The 20,269-nt window shown below is 42.8% G+C and overlaps 1 protein-coding gene across 4 annotated transcripts in view; it reads left to right on the forward strand.

The window, feature by feature from the left end:
- Positions 1-20,269, forward strand: part of map2k5 (mitogen-activated protein kinase kinase 5) — a 244,373-nt gene that overhangs the window by 182,476 nt on the left and 41,628 nt on the right. For all 4 annotated transcript variants that reach the window (XR_004765388.1, XM_035419104.1, XM_035419102.1 and 1 more), the window contains one exon: positions 9,126-9,187. Coding sequence is in view for 3 of the 4 variants with exons in the window: in XM_035419104.1 (XP_035274995.1) it covers positions 9,126-9,187 (62 nt within the window). In the remaining variant the exon portion in view is untranslated. The remainder of the gene's footprint in view (positions 1-9,125; positions 9,188-20,269) is intronic.

A 20,269-nucleotide genomic window follows, 5' to 3' on the forward strand; every position in this document is an offset into this window, starting at 1 on the left:
CCATTGCTCAGTTTAGCAGAGAATGCACATTTCAGAGCGCCACAGAGACAGATAGAATAATGACACGAAATGCACATTTCAAATAATAAAGACGACATTGAGAAAAAACTAAAAAAAGGACTTAATATCAACTCGCGACCCGCGTGCTGACCGCAGAGCAGCCTACCGGTTTATTTATGTAGACATTGGCAGATCAGAAAATTTTCGGTTAAGCTGACCTATAAAACGCTATTCAAAAAGCCAAATCAGACATGTTATACATCGTTAGAAAGCTTATACTCTCACCTACTGAATAAATGAATTGTCAATCAAGCCAAATTGGACTAAGAAGAACGACAACGCCGTAAGCAACAGGTGTGGTATTACGCACAGCTATTTTTGAAAATATCCGACATTTCACAAACGGATTATCCAAGACAATATATAACCACTCATTCGCAAAAGGGACATCTCTACGCGTAAAACCGATGGTAAGATTGTATATTTATTAAATGTTTAGTCCCAGATATTGACTGTAGAATGACATGGTATAATTTTTGTTTTTAATTGTCTCGTTTATTTCGTTATTCAGTGAGCAGCCTTTTCACTGCTGTATTGGCATATTTTAGGGCTAATGTCGGGTTTATCTTGTTGCTACGGAATATTGCATTACATTACATTACATTACAGGCATTTGGCAGACGCTCTTATCCAGAGCGACGTACAACAAAATGTATAACCATAACCAGGAATTAGTGTGCCGAAAACCCTAGAGAGAAATACCGTTCCAAGTGCAGGAAACATCCGCATAGTTCAACTTGGACCCAGTTGGTTAAACTGATTAACGCTAACACAAACAAGAACAGCAACAACGCAGTCTATGAGAACATTCAAGCAATAGTTAAGACGAGTTAAGACTAAGTCACCTACGGAACAACTACCTAGTTACAACCCTAAGCTTACAGTCAATTTAGAAATTAAATTGAGAATACGATTTCTCAGCACAATGACGGATTTAAAGACTAAACGAACTCACCCGATGTTGTCTTCAAATGGACCGTATTATTTTAGACATTGGCAGACTACAGCGTAAAATGCGCCTTCTGTTTATATTCAATATTAGTAATTGCAGCGAGAAACTGCAGCTGTAGGTCGTTATGTTATGGTAGCAACGGAACGAAGCGGACCATATATGTATTAGGCTACCGTCATTGTTTCATTATACCAGCGTGTTTTCGCGCGTTTGCACAGAAACTCGGAACCTATCAATGAAATGGTTTAGCTATTTCTCAGCATAATGACAGATTTAAAGACTTAACGAACTCACCCGATACTGTCTTCAAATGGATCCATGCCAAAGAAAAGTAATTATTCATCCTCTCAAAGCTTTACCGGAGCGTATTATTTATTTAGACATTGGCAAAGTACAGCATAAATTGCGTCTTTTGTGAATATTCAATGTTTGAAATTGTAACGAGAAACTGCAGCTGTAGACACAAGATAGTCTGTTATGTTATGGTAGCAACGGAACGAAGCGGACTATATATGTATTAGGCTACCGTCATTGTTTCATTATACCAGCGTGTTTTCGCGCGTGTGCACAGAAACTCAGAACCTATTTACATTACATTACAGGCATTTAGCAGACGCTCTTATCCAGAGCGACTTACACAACTTTTTTATTTTTTATTTTTTTTTTTACATAGCATTTTACATTGTATCCATTTTATACAGCTGGATATATACTGAAGCAATTTCGGTTAAGTACCTTGCTCAAGGGTACAACGGCAGTGTCCTTACTCGGGAATCGAACCTGCGACCTTTCGGTTACAAGCCCATTTCCTTACCCACTGTGCTACACTCCGACCTATCAATACAATGGTTTAGCTATTTCTCACCATAATGACAGATTCAAAGACTAAACGAACTCACCCGATACTGTTTTCAAATGGATCCATGCCAAAGAAAAGTAATTATTCATCCTCTCAGAAAGCTTTTACTGAAAAACTTTTGGTCACCTATCCTAGCATGCACGCTAGGTGGCAGTGTCAGACCGTGCTTTCACTGATAAAAACTAGCGTCGCCATGGTTGTCGCTTGCCGTAAAGAAGTTTACTCGATGTCGTAATCGTTTGGATTTGGAGCTCCAGCTTTTCCGAACCCCACCTAATGAAAAAGTCCAAATGGTGTGCAAACCATATGGCGGACATAGGTGCTCCCAATAGGAAAGTTGTAGAGCACATTCAGATGCATCAGTCGATGAAGTTTTGTGTTGATCTGACTTACGGTGTGGGAGTTATGACCTTTTAAACTATGATCCTTTGTTATAGCGCCACCATCTGGCCGACATAGGTGATTTTTAGTGCCTGGGTAGTGGGGTGCCATAGGAACCCACCTACCAAATTTGGTTGGTCTACAACTTATGGTTGCTGAGCCTCAGACTTTTTTGCGGAGAAAACTGCCACGCCCCAACTAAAAAGTCAAAATGGCGGGCAAACAATATGGTGGACACAGGTGGTCCCAATGGCAAAGGAATAGAGCACGTTCACATGCATATGTTGATGAAGTTTTGTGTTGATCGGACTTATGGTGTGGGAGTTATGGCCTTTTACGCAAAACCCTTTGTTATAGCGCCACCATCTGGCCGACGTATGTGATTTTTAGTGCCTGAGTAGTGGGGGCACATAGAAACCCACCTGCCAAATTTGGTTGCTCCAGGACTTATGGTTGCTGAGCCTCAGACACTTTTAGCGGAGAAAAATAATAAGAATAATTAAAGCCGCAAGCGGCGTTGGGAGGGGTCCAAGCATTGGCAGCATCGCGCCCCCTATGGAACGATTTTAAAATGGCTCTGTCCTCATGATCATATGCCTTCACCCAACATATCTACTGAATATCATGATGATCGTATGAAATATTGATGACTTATGGCCAATTTTGTGCTAAGAGACGCTGGCGGATGACTTAGTTGCGTTGCCATGGATGTGTCCTGGCCGCTTCCCCTAAAAATCTTTACTATGTTGTAACACTTAGATGGTCCGGCGTGTATGCACAGCTGCAGTGTTTCTGCGCCGCAACTAAAAAAGGCGTCACACTAGTGTTGTCACGATACCAAAATTTTGACTTTGATACCGATACCAGGTGTAGTATCACGATAATTGATACTGAAACAATACTGATTCAATACTCGGTACCAAACGATACTGAAATTACCTTAATGTCCACAAGGGATGACCTCATTTTCGAATTCACGGTTTATTAAAAACCCGGTTTATTAACAACCTTTAAGTTGAAGCCTGTTCAACATATCAATAAGCATAGGACTATAGTGTTACAGCGCTAAACCATAGAAACCTATATTAAATATATTTCAAAAATTAAACAATTGTAAAGTAAATTATCTGTAAACAGGTCTTTCACTTTAAAATATATCTAAAAACAGCACATTTCAATAACAATACAGCATCTTCCTATAATAAAATATTTACAAATTAGAACAGCTATTGCTACTGAAGTGAACTGAGTCTAAGCTTGCGCTGTATCAACCACGAAAAAATGCACAAGCGCAGGTCACCTCACTTGCCAACCTTAGTTGCTACTGCCATCTAGCGAAGATTCTGACAAATCATAACTTTTCATCCTCTCAATCGGTAATGCGGGAGACACATGTCCCTGGCTTTTACATTTGATGCAAAACTACCGAACGTCGAAAAATTCTAATACGGAACCGTTTCTTTTTTTTTTTTTTTTTTTTTTTAAGTACCGAAAAAGTGCTGAAGTGTCGGTGTACTGTGCAACACTACGTCAGACACATATACCAATCCATTGCTCAACTTAGCAGAGAATGCACATTTCAGAGCGCCTCAGAGACAGATAGGATAATAATACATATTTCATATAGCCTAATAAATACGACATTAAAAAAACGAAACGAAAAATCAACTGGACATTCCTGCTAGCATGCGTGCTGCGCGAAGAATACCTTATTATTTATTTAGACATTGGCAGACTACAGCATTTGCGTCTTTTGTTTATATTCAGTAGTATTTGCAGCGAGAAACTGCAGCTGTAGACACAAGAAAGTTTGTTATATTATGGTAACAACGGAATGAGGCGGACTATAGGCTATATTTACCGTCATTGTTTTATTATACCAGCGTGTTTTCGCGCGTTTGCAGAGAAACTCAATTACTATCAATAAAAATGGTTTAGCTAATTCCCAGCGTAGCCTAATGACGGATGGAGATGGGACTAAAATAATTTTCAACCGTCCACCACATTTTTACAACGTTCCAACACTCTCGTCATCACTGTTCCATGGGTCACAAAAACTATTACACTAACGCTTACATTGCAGTGTGAAAAATCCACATTATATAATACCACTAACCTATTTAAAGACACCCAATTTCAAAAAGAACGTATATAACGAAAAGAACGTATATAACCGAAATATTTTGAGCAGTAATACTTACATAGCAACATGACATTTTATCTGTGTTTAGTAGCCTAGTATAGAGACAGAAAATCAATGACAAAGTCCTATCCGCTTCTGTTTTGCGTCAGAAAACGATGTCAGATAGGTCTATCAGCAAAGAAATGGCTTAGCTAAGCCCTGAAGTCCTCGGTAATAATAGTACTCTACAAGAAATTATGAAAATCGTTGACAACGTTTAGTTAGGTGAATCGTCTTTTATGCTACGCCACAATGCGCAAGTGAATGCGATAAGAAAATATTCCGTTGCGCTGACCACTCAGTCGCAAAAGGGACATCTCTACGCGTAAAACCAATGGTAAGATTGTATATTTATTCAATGTTTAGTCCCAGATATTGACTGTAGAATGACATGGTATAATTAAAGAAAAATTGTCTCGTTTATGTCGTTATTCAGTGAGCAGCGTTGTCACTGCTGTATTGGCATATTTTAGGGCTAATGTCGGGTTTATCTTGTTACTACGGAATATTGCATTACATTTTTATTACAGGCATTTGGCAGACGCTCTTATCCAGAGCGGCGTACAACAAATGTATAACCATAATCAGGAACAAGTGTGTCGAAAACCCTAGAGGGCAGTAGCCTACCGTTCCAAGTGCAGGGAACAACCGCATAGTCCAACTTGGACCCTGTAGGTTAAACTGATTAACACTAACACAAACAAGTACAGCAACAACGCAGTCTATGCGAAAGTACAAGCAATAGTTAAGACGAGTGCATTAATTAAGTCACCCACGAAACAGCTAACTAGTTACAACCCTAACCTTACTGTTAATTTAGAGATTACATTGAGAATACGATTTCTCTCAGCATAATGACGGATTTAAAGAGCAAACGAACTCACCCGTTATTGTCTTCAAATGGATCCATGTCAAAGAAAAGTAATGATTCATCCTCTCAAAGCTTTACCGTAGCGTATTATTTATTTAGACACTGACAGAGTACAGCATAAATTGCATATTTTGTGAATATTCAATGTTAGAAATTGCAGCGAGAAACAAGATAGTCTGTTATGTTATGGTAGCAACGGAACAAAGCGGACTATATATGTATTACCGTCATTGTTTCATTATACGAGCGTGTTTTCGCGCGTTTGCACAGAAACTCAGAACCTATCAATGAAATGGTTTAGCTATTTCTCAGCATAATGACAGCTTTAAAGACTTAACGAACTCACCCGATACTGTCTTCAAATGGATCCATGCCAAAGAAAAGTAATTATCCATCCTCTCAGAAAGCTTTTACTAAGAAACTTTGGGTAGCCTATCCTAGCATGCACGCTAGGTGGCACTGTCAGACCGTCTCCTCACTGCTAAAAACTAGACCTACGGTGTCGGATTACTTGCGTCGCCATGGTTGTCGCTTGCCGTAAAGAAGTTTACTCGATGTCGTAATCGTTTAGATTTGGAGCTCCAGCTTTTCCGCACCCCACCTAATGAAAAAGTCCAAATGGTGTGCAAACCATATGGCGGACATAGGTGCTCCCAATAGGAAAGTTGGAGAGCACATTCAGATGCATCAGTCGATGAAGTTTTGTGTTGATCTGACTTACGGTGTGGGAGTTATGGCCTTTTAGTATGACCCTCGTGTTATAGCGCCACCATCTGGCCAACATAGGTGATCTTTAGTGCCTGAGTAGTGGGGGGCCATAGGAACCCACCTGCCAAATTTGGTTGGTCTACAACTTATGGTTGCTGAGCCTCAGACATTTTAGCGGAGAAAACTGCCACGCCCCAACTAAAAAGTCTAAATGGCGGGCAAACAATATGGCGGACATAGGTGGGGCCAATGGCAAAGTTGTAGAGCACGTTCAGATACATATGTCGATGAAGTTTTGTGTTGATCTAACTTATGATGTGGGAGTTACGGCCTTGTACGCGTTACCCTTTGTTATAGCGCCACCATCTGGCTGACATATGTGATTTTTAGTGCCTGAGTAGTGGGAGGTCATAGGAACCCACCTGCCAAATTTGGTTCCTCTAGGACGTACGGTTGCTGAGCCTCAGACACTTTTAGCGGAGAAAAATAATAAGAATAATAATAATCCTAACAGATACAATAGGGTTCCACCAGCTTCGCTGCTTGGACCCCTAATAATAATCCTAACAGATACAATAGGGTTCCACCAGCTTCGCTGCTTGGACCCCTAATTATGCGGTTGTTCCCTGCACTTAGAACGGTAGGCTACTGCCCTCTAGGGTTTTCGACACACTTGTTCCTCGTTATGGTAATACATTTTGTTGTACGTCGCTCTGGATGAGAGCGTCTGCCAAATGTCTGTAATGTAGGCTACTGTAATATTCCGTAGCAACAAGATAAATCCGGCGTTAGCCCTGAAAAATGCCAATACAGCAGTGAAAACGCTGCTCACTGAATAACGAAATAAACGAGACAATTATGCCCTGTCATTCTACATTCAATATCTGGGACTAAACTTTGAATAATTATACAATCTTACCACTGGTTTCACGCGTAGAGATGTCCCTTTTGCGACTGAGTGGTCATATATTGTCTTGGACAATCCGTTTGTGATTCCTGTTGCTTCTCATCTGCCAATAAATAAATAAAACGGTCGGCTGCTCTGCGCGTAGGTCGCGACTTGATAACTCGTCTTTTGTTTCGTTTTTTGTTTCGTTTTTTCTCAATGTCGTATTTATTATTTGAAATGTGTATTTATGTGTTATTATTCTATCTGTCTCTGAGGCGCTCTGAAATGGGCATTCTCTGCTAAAATGAGCAATGGATTGGAATATGTGACTGACATAGTGTTGCACAGTATACCAAAACTTCAGCACTTTCTCGGTACTTAAAAAAAACAAAAAAAAAAAAAAACGGTTTCGTATTTGAATTTTCCGACGTTCGGTAGTTCTGCGTCAATTGTAAAAGCCAGGGAAATGTGTCTGATTTACTGATTTAGAGGATGAAAAGTGTAGTTTGTCAGAATCTTCGCTAGATGGCAGTAGCAACTAAGGTTGCCAAGTGAGGTGACCTGCGCTTGTACATTCACTTCCCTGAAACAGCGCAAGCTTTGACTCAGTTCACTTCAGTAGCAATAGGTGTTCCAATTTGGAAATATTTTATTATAGATAGATGCTATATTGTTATTAAAATATGCTGTTTTTAAATCTATTTAAAGGTGAAAGACCTGTTTTAAAGATTATTTATTTACAACTGTTTAATTTTTGAAATATATTTAACATATTTTTCTATTGTTCAGTGTAACACTATAGGCCTATGCATATTAATATGTTGACGAGACTTCAGCTTACAGGTTGTAAATGAACCAGGTTGTTAATAAACCATGAATTCGAAAATGAGGTCAACCCTTGTGGACATTACGTTTCTGATCTATTAAGGTAATTTTTGTATTGTTAGGTACCGAGTATCGAATTAGCACCGTTTAAGTTTCAAGTATCATTTCAGTATTGAGTATCGTAATACTAAACCTGGTATCAGTATCAAAGTCAAAATTTCGGTATCATGACAACACTACTGTGACGCCTTTTTTAGTTGCGGCGCAGAAACACTGCAGCTGTGCATGCACACCGGACCATCTAAGTGTTATGACATGCCATCTAAGTGTTACGACATAGTAAAGGCCTTGACGGGAAGTGGCCAGGACACATCCATGGCGACGTAACTAAGTCATCCGACAGCGTCTCTTAGCACAAAATTGGCCATAAGTCATCAATATTTCATATGATCATCATGATATTCAGTAGATATGTTGGATGAAGGCATATGATCATGAGGACAAAGCCATTTTAAAATCGCTCCATAGGGGGCGCGATGCTGCCAATGCTTGGACCCCTTCCAACGCCGCTTGCGGCTTTAATTATAATAATAATAATATAAATTAATATAATAATACACTTAATCACCATTTTTACCTAATTTGGCGATAGATAGTGACTTAACACATTTATTTTAATGAAAATCTTCAAGATTATTACTTTAAGAATAACAGCAATTAGAATGTTCTTGAATATTAATGGCGAAATTTGCCTCATTACTGCATTGCCATAAGGATGCTTATAGTTCCTTTCTGTTATGCATGTTATGTCACCATAACCAAAGTATATTAAATAAATCATTTTGTGGACCTGCCACTAAACACAGAATGTTAATATACAATGGGATCAGAGCACATATGTAAAGGGGGGTTTCCTTATGACTCCTAAATGATGTTACCACAGGGTGAACCTGCTGTGGACATGGATGTCTGAATTCTTGAAAACATTCCTCTTGCTCGTTTCCTCGTCTTGTCCTTTTTTTCATCTTTCCTTGTGAAATGTTCTGGAATCAAGGAAGGGGGGAAAATAAAGAAGAATTTCAAGGAGAATTCTGTCAGAGCCTTGCTACAGTACATTAATTGTTTGTTTGTTTTTTTAGTTTAATTCAGAACATGATTGGCTTTGTCCTGGTAGATAAAGGGGTTATTCAGGTGCAAAAGGTAATGTTTGTAAACATGCAACACTTTGGATTTTAAATGTGTAAAAATTATTTTTTCCTCTTTTTTGAGGAATACTGAAATATTGAATCTCAATCTGACAGCACTAGTAGTCTTCAAAATGCATAATTCTTTGTCTTCAGGCTTCAGCAGTATTTCAGCTCTTAGTAAATCATTTTTCCATCCTTCTCTTTCCCACAGAATCCCCCTGTACTTCCTGTTGGCCAGTTCAGTGAGACGTTTATTAATTTCGTCACACAGTGGTGAGTATGTGAATTGAGTGGCTGAATGGCTGAATGAGAACAAATTATTTGCATTTAAATAGTCAATATTTCATCCCTCCATTAAGGACATCAAAAGTACTTTACATTGGTTGTGGGGAATTGGGTTGTGGGTTTACATTTTACTGTAGCATGGGTGCTGCTTGGCTGTTTTATACCAGAACCTCTTCCAGTTAAACTGAAAGTTGATTAGCTGGTGGGTTGGTCATGTTTCCAAGAAAGCAGGCAAACTGAATACCTTTAAAAATCTGGATGTTGGTGTTCCTCCACTAGAGGGCCACCGTGGATAGGGTATGAGAAAATGCAAAAGATTTATTAAGGTATGCACACATAGTAGCCTAGCCTTGTCATGTGTTACAATTATTTTTTGGATGACCTGAGATGTAAAGTAGCCAAAACAAAATATGAACACTGACAGAAACTAGGAAGGAGTTGGTCTTGTAACCTAAAAGTCACAGTTTTGATTCCCCGGTAGAACACTGCCGTTGTACCCTTGAGCAAGGTACTTAACCTGTATTGCCTCAGTATATATCCAGCTGTATAATTGGATTAGTGTTGTCACGATACCAAAATTTTGACTTCGATACCGATACCAGGTTTAGTACCATGATACTCGATACTGAAAAGAAACTTGAAACTTAAAGTAATAATCTCAAAGATTTTCATTAAAATAAATGTCTTTTAAGTCACTATCTATCGCTGCATTGGGTAACACAATGGTGATTGAGCCTATTTTTATATTAATTTATACTATTATTATTATCATAATTCATGATTAAAAAACTGTGATTAAAAAATGTCTGTGGCGACATTCTCGGGAAAAAATCACAAGCGGCGCACAGTTAGTGACACGTTTTTCATCACCCATCAGTGGTTGGTTCACCAGAGAAGGTAGGCGGAACTAACGCAACAGGCTCGCTCTTCAATTCACTTGTGTGTGAGCGGCATACTGTTTTTTCCGGTGTCTGCATGCGTTACAATAACAGAGAAAGTAGGGGGAGTTATGGAACCCTAAAAAGTTTTTGTGTAACATGAGAGATCATATTATTTGTTGATGTAGATTTCGTATTACATTTAATGACAATGTAACTTTACTAAATTACATAGCTATTTGCACAGCTAACGCTAGCTACCGGACCATGTCAAGAAAGACAACATTAGTTTAGATAACGTTGCGCACAGTATCCATCTCTCATATCAGGTAACGTTGCGTTAGCTAGCAGTTGTTTCAAAAATACCACACAACAGTCATTCACGAAAAAGACTGCTTATTGTGCACGAGATACATAATTGCACGAGCCACAGCGAATCCCGCAAATTTTTCTCTGCAGTGTAAAGATGTTCATACCGGGCAAAAGGTGGATAAAGAACGTTTGCAGTGATTTTTTAACCCGGCTCGGCAGTGTAAAGACATCTTGAGTTAGCCTAATGTTAGACAACGAATGAGTATGTACATAACGTTACTTTTATAACAACCGTTTTTTATTCAGTAAATAGTAAGTGTTATAGTTGGCGTGCCAACTGACGACACAGACGACACTGGTTGGATCCGGTTGGATCTATGTGAAGTGAGGTCCAAAAACAAACCTGCAATTACCGCTTCTCGCCATTGGCACCGCCATAGAGAACGAAACTGAAATCTTCGTGATTGTAACTTTAAACGATACTGATTTGATACTCGGTACCTAACGCTACTGAAATGACCTTAAAGAGCATCTTGCAGGTTAAATTTTTTATGAAATGTATACTTAACCTTGTCTGAAAATGACCATTTGAAAAGTTAGTGCAGGATTTAATAATTTTTACAAGACATAAGGGCACAAATTCAGAGGAACTAGTGGCTGTTTAGAGCAAAGCTCCTAAAAACACCTTTTTTTCCAACATCGCGTCATATTATGTAACAGAAGGGAGTGGCTCACTGGCTCTGCAGTAGTAGGTGGTTGTGAGTCTGAGCGGTCGTGATATAGTGAGTTGGTCTTTTTTCAGTAGTTTTATATTGCATTTCACCATATCATCATGGGAAATTATTGTGTTTGTGCAGGTTGCACAAACTCCAGCCTATTTGCAAAGCGTTGCAGTGATATGGGCTCCGAGTATGATAATTTGATTTTTCACACAGAGGCACGGTGGTTGTCAAGGGGGAGAGTCCTGCAGAGATTTTTCGAACTGAGGGATGAATTGTTGGCTTTTTTTATGGACGTAATGGACGTTTATGTGACCAGAACAAAATGTGTCTCCTTGCTTATGTAACGAACATAGGCATGCAGGGGCGAAACGAACATATAATGCAGATGAGTGTTAATGGGTTCAGGGGGAAACTAGCATTCTGGAGAGAGAACCTTTCGAAAGGAAATTGTGCCCCTTTTCCACAGTTGTGCATGTTTTTGACCGACAATAGCATCGCTGATCAGTCCCCCACACAAAGAATGACTGATCATCTGAAAAGCCTAGAGGAGCACTTTACCACCTACTTTAGAGGTTTGGATATGTCACAGTTTGATTGGGTGATTGACCCTACCATCTACTGTGATGCAGGCTCCGTGGATCTGCTGATTGAGCTGTCATGCAATCAAATGTTACAACGTCTGCATTCTCGAGTTTCGGTGGAGGAGTTTTGTTTGGGACAAGAGGGGATTACCCAGAGGTGGCACTGTGTGCTTTAAAACTTATGGTTCCCTTCACAAGCACCTATTTGTGCGAAGCAGGATTTAGCGCTCTTGTTTGCATGAAATCAAAGTACTAGTCCAGGTTAGACGTGACAGATGAGATGAGATGCTTGCTCTCTACTACATCCCCTGATTTTGATAAGCTGCAGCACAACGCACAAGTGCAACTATCTCATTAGACATGGTGAGTTCAAATGAACGATCAGTGCCAACATATTGTGCTTTACTGGAGTCTTAGCAGTGATTTTATACTAAAACGTCACTGTCTGTGATATGTAACTCTTTTAAACTTTTTTAACCCTCTGGGGTCTAAGGGAAAAATGAGGCACACTGGTGATTGTGCCATGCTCTGACATTTGTGTAAATTTCATCAACTTTATATGTAGTGATTCCAAAGTGTTTCATATCTCTGTTTTCAGCACAAACTCAGCTACAATAATATGGCAGCAGTAAATAGGTCATAATCATATGTGGATTGCAAATTGCTCTAAAAACACACAAACTGTAAACAGTAGTTTTGAACATGCACAGGAATGTTGTAATAAAACACACTAAACAATTGTGACTAAGATTTTTGGTCACTGAAATGTGTTCATCAAGGTTTTGGGTATCAAAAGATGACTAAATATTTTATCAAATCCAATGAGAAATATAAAATAAATTGCTAAAGGTTAGTGTTGTGACTACTATTTTTCAACACCAGGTGAGAATGGGAGGGCAAATTTCTGTAATGAATATGCATTGAGTAGGACGACCTGCCAGCTACGTAGGCTATTCACACCTGGCCGCATGCATTACATTACATTACATTATAGGCATTTAGCAGATGCTCTTATCCAGAGCGAAGTACAACAATAGGTTTCATGATGTAGAGGCGCAAAAGAAACACTAGAGTGAAGTAAGGATCGTAGTGCCAGAAGTGACCACATCGATCAGGACTCCAACCCTGTAGAGTAAGCTTGTTCAGCAAGCAAGAATCCTACCAAGTACAAACTAGCACTGGAATCACACCTAATCATACAAAAACAATCCTGCCAGATACACTAACATAATCAAATTATCCTAGCTATGTACAGTGAGCTGAACTATAGGCTAGGGAGGGGTGGGGAGAGGTGCAGCCTGAAGAGATGAGTCTTCAGTCTGCGTTTGAAAGTGGTGAGATTCTCTGCTGTTCTGACCGTCACGGGGAGGTCATTCCACCAGCGAGGGGCCAGGACAGACAGCAGACGGGAGCGGGAAGTGCAGACGCGAAGAGGGGGAGGTGCCAAGCGTCCAGAGGTGGCAGAACGGAGAGCTCTGGCTGGAGTGTAGGGTCTGATGATCCTCTGGATGTATCCTGGTGCTGACCCCTTAGCTGCCTGGTATGCAAGCACCAAGGACTTAAATTTGATGCGAGCCATAACAGGCAGCCAGTGGAGGTCAGTGAGCAGGGGGGTGACATGGGAATGTCTGGGGAGGTTGTAGACCAGACGCGCTGCAGCATTCTGGATGAGCTGCAGGGGTCTGATGGCGGATGCTGGCAGACCAGCCAGTAGCGAGTTGCAGTAGTCCAAGCGGGACAGGACCATCGCTTGAACCAGGAGCTGGGTTGCGTAGGTGGTGAGGAAGGGGCGGATTCTCCGGATGTTGTACAGGAAGAACCTGCACGTTCGACTCACCGCCGTGATGTTCTGGGAGAGGGACAGTCTGTTGTCCATCACCACTCCAAGGTTTTTTGCGGTGGGTGATGACACCACAGTGTCCCCCAGGGAAATAGAAAAGTCGAGAAGGTTAGAGGATGGAGCAGGGATGAAGATCATCTCCGTCTTGCCTGGGTTCAGCTTAAGATGGTGGTTATCCATCCAGCTCTGGATGTCCCTCAGGCAAGCAGAGATGCGAGCAGAGACCCGAGTGTCAGAGGGCGGGAAGGAGAGAAAGAGTTGGGTGTCATCGGCATAACAATGATAGGACAACCCATGGGCAGAGATTACAGGACCAAGAGATTGGGTGTACAGGGAGAATAGGAGGGGACCAAGGACAGAGCCCTGGGGAACTCCTGTGGCAAGGGGCGAGGTGCTGATACTGCACCAGCCCAGGCGACTTGGAAGGAGCGACCGGAGAGGTAGGACTCAATCCAGTCTAGTGCTGTGCCACAGATCCCCATAGCTGCCAGGGAGGACAGGAGGATGGGATGGTTGACGGTGTCAAAGGCAGCAGAAAGGTCTAGGAGGATCAGGACAGATGAATGGGAGGCTGCTTGTGCGGCGTGAAGCGACTCATTGACCGAGAGGAGTGCGGTCTCTGTCGAGTGGCCAGGTCTGAAGCCAGACTGGTAGGGGTCTAGGAGGTTGTTCAGGGAGAGAAAAGAGGAGAGTTGATTAGAAGCAGCTCGTTCAATTGTTTTGGATAGGAAAGGGAGAAGGGAGACAGGACGGTAGTTCTGGATGACAGAGGGATCCAGAGTGGGCTTTTTTAGCAGTGGGGTGACGTGGGCCAGCTTGAAAGAAGAGGGGAAACATCCAGAAGACAAGGAGGAGTTCACGAGGGAGGTGACATATGGGAGGATGTCAGGTGTGATGGTCTGGAGGAGAGAGGAAGGGATGGGGTCAAGAGCACAGGTGGTAGGGCGGTGGGAGAGTAGGAGCTGGGAAACATCAGAGTCAGTGAGGGGAGAGAAAGTGGAGAAACAAGGGGAGGGAACAGAGCTGGGGGAGTGGGGAAGGGTGGTGGTGGACGTGAAGGAGCTGCGGATGTCTGCAATTTTCTCATCGAAGAAAACTGCAAAGTCATCTGCAGCGAGGGAGGACTGAGGTGGGGAAGGAGTGCTGAGGAGAGAGGAGAAAATGGAGAACAGCTGATGAGGGTTAGAGGCAGATTTATGAATTTTTGTTTGATAATAATTAGTTTTGGCAGAGGTTACAGCGGTAGAAAATGTAGCTAGCATAGACTGGTAGGCAGACAGGTCGGATTGAGCCATGGATTTCCTCCACTTCCTCTCCGCTGCACGTAGGCTGGCCCGGTTGGTTCGGAGGGGGTCAGACATCCACGGACTGGGAGGGGACGAGCGTGCCTGCCTGGAGACTAGAGGACAGAGAGAGTCAAGTGCTGAGGAGAGCGAGGAAGACAGAGTGGAGGATGCAGCGTCAGTGGGAAGGTTGGAGAAGGATTCAAGAGTGGGGAGTGAAGCAGTGACACTGGAAGCGAGAGAGGAGGGAGAGAGGGAGCGGAGATTACGGCGGACCATGACAGTAGGAGTGGATGGAGGGGAGGGAGGGAGAAGGAAATGAAGTGGTGGTCAGACTGGTGCAGAGGGGTCACTGTGGGATTGGAAGAGGAGCAATTCCTCAGGATAACCTGGTCTAGGAGATTGCCAGCTTTGTGTGTTGGTGGGGAGTGCTTTAGGGAGAGATCGAATGAGTGAAGTAGAGGCAGGAAGGCTGCGGAGTGGGAGGCATCAAGGTGGATGTTGAAGTCTCCCAGGAGGATCAGTGGGGTGCCATCCTCTGGGAAGGAGCTCAGCAGGGTGTCGAGCTCATCAAGGAAGCTTCCCAGGGGCCCTGGAGGGCGATAGATAACTACAATATACAAGTTAACAGGATAGGTGATTGAGACAGAGTGGTATTCAAAGGTAGAGATGGAGAGGTGAGAGAAGGGGGAGAACAGAGAATTTCCAGGAGGGAGAGATCAGCAAACCTGTGCCCCCACCATGGCCAGATGGGCGGGGGGTGTGAGAGAAGGAGAAGGAGGAGGAGAGGGCTGCAGGGGTTGCAGTGTTGCCTGGTGTGATCCAGGTCTCAGTGAGGGCAAGGAAATGTAAAGAGAGGAGTGACGCGTAGGCTGAAATGAAGTCAGCCTTCCGCGTAGCAGACTGGCAGTTCCATAGCCCTCCTGCGACCGTGAAGTTGTCACAGGGGGTCAATGAGGGATAGCGAAGGTTGGAGGGGTTCCGTCGCCGCGGGGGGCCTTGCCTGCAGAAGCGAGTTCTGAAGGGGAGAGAACAGGTTGGGATGGGATGGGCACATAGCATAGCAGTGAGGACAGGGAGTAGAGAGAGGAAGGGTGATGGTAGAAGGATAGGGATGCAATGACACAAACTGGGAGGGAGCGACGCTAGCGTCGCTCCAAGCCAGACTACAAGCCCTAATTAGCAAATGAAAAGCAGCTGGTGACTAAGCAATTGCCCCACAAACCAGCAGCTAACTAGCTCCACACAATACCTGCTTGATGCAGTCAGTTAAGAGCAAATGAGGCTAATAAGATATGCCTCCCCACCACTAAGACAAAGACTCAGTGAGCCATTTAGAAGACAAAGACATCTTTTGATTTTCAGAACATTTATTGAAGCAAACTATACGCATGGAATATGCGATGAGACTGGTGTACTCTTGCAACGCTTGCGTGGCCTCTTAGCTAGTGGTGAACTAGGCCGTGTTTCCTGATCAGCATCTCTGTAAATATGATAAAAACAAAATTGTTAGGAAATGTGACATCAAATCAAACTTTATTTATATAGCACATTTCCTTCAACAGGTGAAAATTAAATGTGCTTTACAAAAAAGGGGCAAACCACTAACTAATGAAAACAAAACTTAGGAAATGTGACATGGTTACATTATATACAAACAAAGAACCAAACAAGCACAACCAGACGCAGAGAGGTAGCCTGTAATTTTGAGAAGCAATGGTTAGAATCGTTCGTAGTGTGGGAATTTACAAGCGCGCATATTAGTGAATATTCCTACAAACACACAGAGAATGTAATACAGCACACATTTACAAACAATGCAAGCTATCAACGAAACAACATTAGCTAAACTAAATAAACATTGATATTCCAGCTCAACTACACAAAACTCATCAATAACAATGCCTCAATCTGAAGTAGGCTAGGTCTGTTTAGCTAAGTGGTTATTATATTGCTATTTCCCGAATTTACTTACAGTATGCTAATATCGATTGTGCGAGGACATCAGTTTTAGAATCCTAATCACGCCACAGGCTATTTATTACCAATATGATCAAAAAAATACAGTCTACCTGCTACTTCTAACACAACCAGACGCAGAGAGCCTAGCCTATAATTCTGAGATGCAATAGTTTGAATCGTTCGTAGTGTGGGAATTTACAAACGCGCATATTGCTGGATATTCGTACAAACACAGAGATTGCAATCCAGTACACATATTTACCAATATGATCATAAGAAATATACTTACTCATGAAGTTGATCCTCAGCTGGATCAGTTCGCTGTTAGAAATGACACCGCTCTTCGTCAATGTCGGCTTCCGGACGGACCATTTTCCAAAATTAAACGAAATGTTTACCTCAAAAGAAGTGAATTAGGCTACACTTTGACATTCTATCCTGCTTTCGCAGGCTTGGTATTTTTCACATGGATCTCGCATTGCCCCTCCCCTACTCTCCTTCTATGTAGAGTAGTTATAATGTCGTTAACATGTGAATGCGATTTGGGCGGACTTCCTGATGAGCGAAATTCACATAGTAATGAGTAAGGATTAACGAAGCATACATGGTTTAATTAATCAAATTTAGTACTTTTAAAACAATTCATATCATTTGTCAATGGGCGCATTGGAAAGTCGCGATTCTAAGGTTTCTGACAATGTTTTTGTTGCGTCTGTATGATAACAACTCGTGAAGTTAATCATCCAAATAGATGAGCTCCGCCGGCGGAGCTCTCGACCCCAGAGGGTTAATATAAAAAAGTATCCAAATAGCAAAGAAATGACAATATTTTAAATGGCTGGGGTCGCGAATTTCAGACATAAAATCGTGGTTCTGTGCCAAAAAAGGTTGGGAACCCCTGTTCTACGTATTCAGATGCGTCAGTTCTGTGCAGACAACTTTCTGAACAGTTCAACCATTTTCAACATTGATGAGTCAATCACAGCCTCATACTCCTTCATGCATGTGTGTGCTCACGTAAGCAGTTGCGCGCACTGTGACATAAAACCATGTGGACCAAATGGAGAGTGATTATTTCAGTGTTTATTTCAGAATTATTTCAGAATTTTTGTTAGTTTAAAAGTACTGTCCAAAATAATTTAATTTGGCCAGGGCAAATTCATAGTTTTTATGGACTTCAATGGAGAATGGTAATCACTGTTCTCCTGAACAAAAAAGTGTCAAAAGTGTTTTTATTTGTCAAGTGCACAGTATAACACAGGTCATTCTGAGCAAAGAAATTCTTATGACATGGCAGGCAGCAACTACATAGAAGCAGAGCAAAAATATCAAAAAATATCTAAAATATACATGATATTAAACATGATATTAAATATTAGCAGCAGTACCAGCCTGTACAGACGGGGGATATGGACAGTGAGAATTGGAGTATTAAATATTTAAATATTAAACATATAAAGTGCAGGAGTGCTGATGAATATGTGCATAAGACTGTGATAATGTACATTGAACGTACATAGGAAGTGAAGGAGCATACATAGGAGGTCATGTGATCAATGTGTTCCCTGAGATTAATGTTGCTGGTTGAGAAGCCTGATGGCCTGGGGGAAAAAACTGTTTGTGAGTCTGGTCGTCCGTGCCCGGATGCTCCGGTAGCGTCTACCAGACGGCAGCAGCGAGAACAGCCCATAGCCTGGGTGGCTGAAGTCTTTTATGATTTTCTGTGCTTTCCTAAGGCATCGTGTGTGGTAGATGCCTTGCACAGACGGGAGGTGGCAGCCAATGATGCGCTCCGCTGTCTTCACCACCCTCTGGAGGGCTTTGCGGTCAGCAGCGGAGCAGCTGCCGTACCAGGCAGTAATGCAGCCAGTGAAGATGCTCTCAATGGTGCACCTGTAGAAATTGATGAGGGTTTTGGCAGACATGCCAAACTTCTTGAGTCTCCTCAGGAAGTATAGGCGCTTTTGGGCAGTTTTCACTGCTGTGTCTGATTGCCTGGACCAGGTGAGGTCATCATTTATGACCACACCGAGGAACTTGAAGCAGGAGACTCTCTCCACTTCACCTCCGTCGATGTGAATGGGGGCATGACCCCCCTCTGTCGCTTCCTGAAGTCCACGATCATCTCCTTAGTCTTGCAGACGTTGAGAGAGAGGTTATTGTCCTGGCACCATGTTGCCAGGACGCTGACCTCCTCTCTGTAGGCGGTCTCATCATTGTTGGAGATGAGACCCAGGATGGTGGTGTCGTCTGCAAACTTAAAGATGGCATTGAAGCTGCGTGTGGCCACACAGTCGTGCGTGAACAGGGCGTACAGGAGGGGACTGAGTACGCAACCCTGAGGGTCTCTGGTGCTCAGGGTCAGTGCAGAAGAGGTGAGGTTACCCATTCTCACCACCTGGGGTCTGCCCGCCAGGAAGTCCAGGATCCAGTTGCAGAGGGAGGTGTTAAGACCCAGGTTCCTGAGCTTGGGAACGAGCTTAGCAGGCACAATTGTGTTGAATGCTGAGCTGTAGTCTATAAACAGCATCCTCACGTAAGTGTCTCCCTTATCCAGGTGGGAGAGGGCGTGTGCACTGTCAGGGCGATGGCGTCGTCTGTAGATCTGTTGGGGCGGTATGCGAATTGAAGGGGGTCCAAGGTGTCAGGAAGAAAGGAGCAGATGTGGGTCCTGACTAGCCGCTCAAAGCACTTCATGATGATGGAGGTCAGTGCTACAGGGCGGTAGTCAATCCAGCAGGAGATGGCAGGTTTCTTTGGTACAGGAACAATGATGGTCTGTTTGAAGCAGGTGGAGACTGCAGACTGGCTCAGGGAGAGGTTGAATATAGAGGTGAATACCTCCGCTAGCTGGTCGGCGCACGCTCTGAGGACACGGCCTGGAATGCCATCTGGCCCTGGTGACTTCCGAGGGTTTACTCTTTTAAAATCTTTCCTCACATCAGCCGTAGATAGGGACAGAGTGCAGTCGTCCTGGTCCTCATCTAGCCTTACAGCAGGGATGGCGTTGCTCGCCTCAAACCGTGCGTAGAAGGTGTTGAGCTCGTCCGGAAGAGAGGCGGTGGGCTGGGCATCACTGCTATTTCTCCCTTTGTAGTCTGTGATGGAACGCAGTCCACACCACATGCATCTTGGGTCGGAACTGTGGTAATTAGACTTGTCCCTGTAGGCTCTTTTGGCATCTCTGATGGTTTTCCGTAGGTCATATCTGGACTTCTTCAAGGCCTCCAGGTCCCCAGAGTTATGGGCAGAAGACCGTGCTCTGAGCTTAGCACGGACATCACCATTAACCCAGGGCTTTTGATTGGGGAAGGTCCTGACATTGACTTTCGGGATGACATCATCAATGCACTTGGAGATGTAGGCTGAGACAGAGTCTGTGTATTCATCAATGTCTCCATCAGCTGCAACACAGAACATCTGCCAGTCTGTGGTTTCAAAACAGTCCTGGAGGATGGCAATGGATTCCTCATTCCTCAATCCCATTCCTCA

This window comes from Anguilla anguilla, chromosome 5 (genome assembly GCF_013347855.1).
Source record: "Anguilla anguilla isolate fAngAng1 chromosome 5, fAngAng1.pri, whole genome shotgun sequence".
Taxonomy (NCBI): Eukaryota; Metazoa; Chordata; class Actinopteri; order Anguilliformes; family Anguillidae; genus Anguilla; species Anguilla anguilla.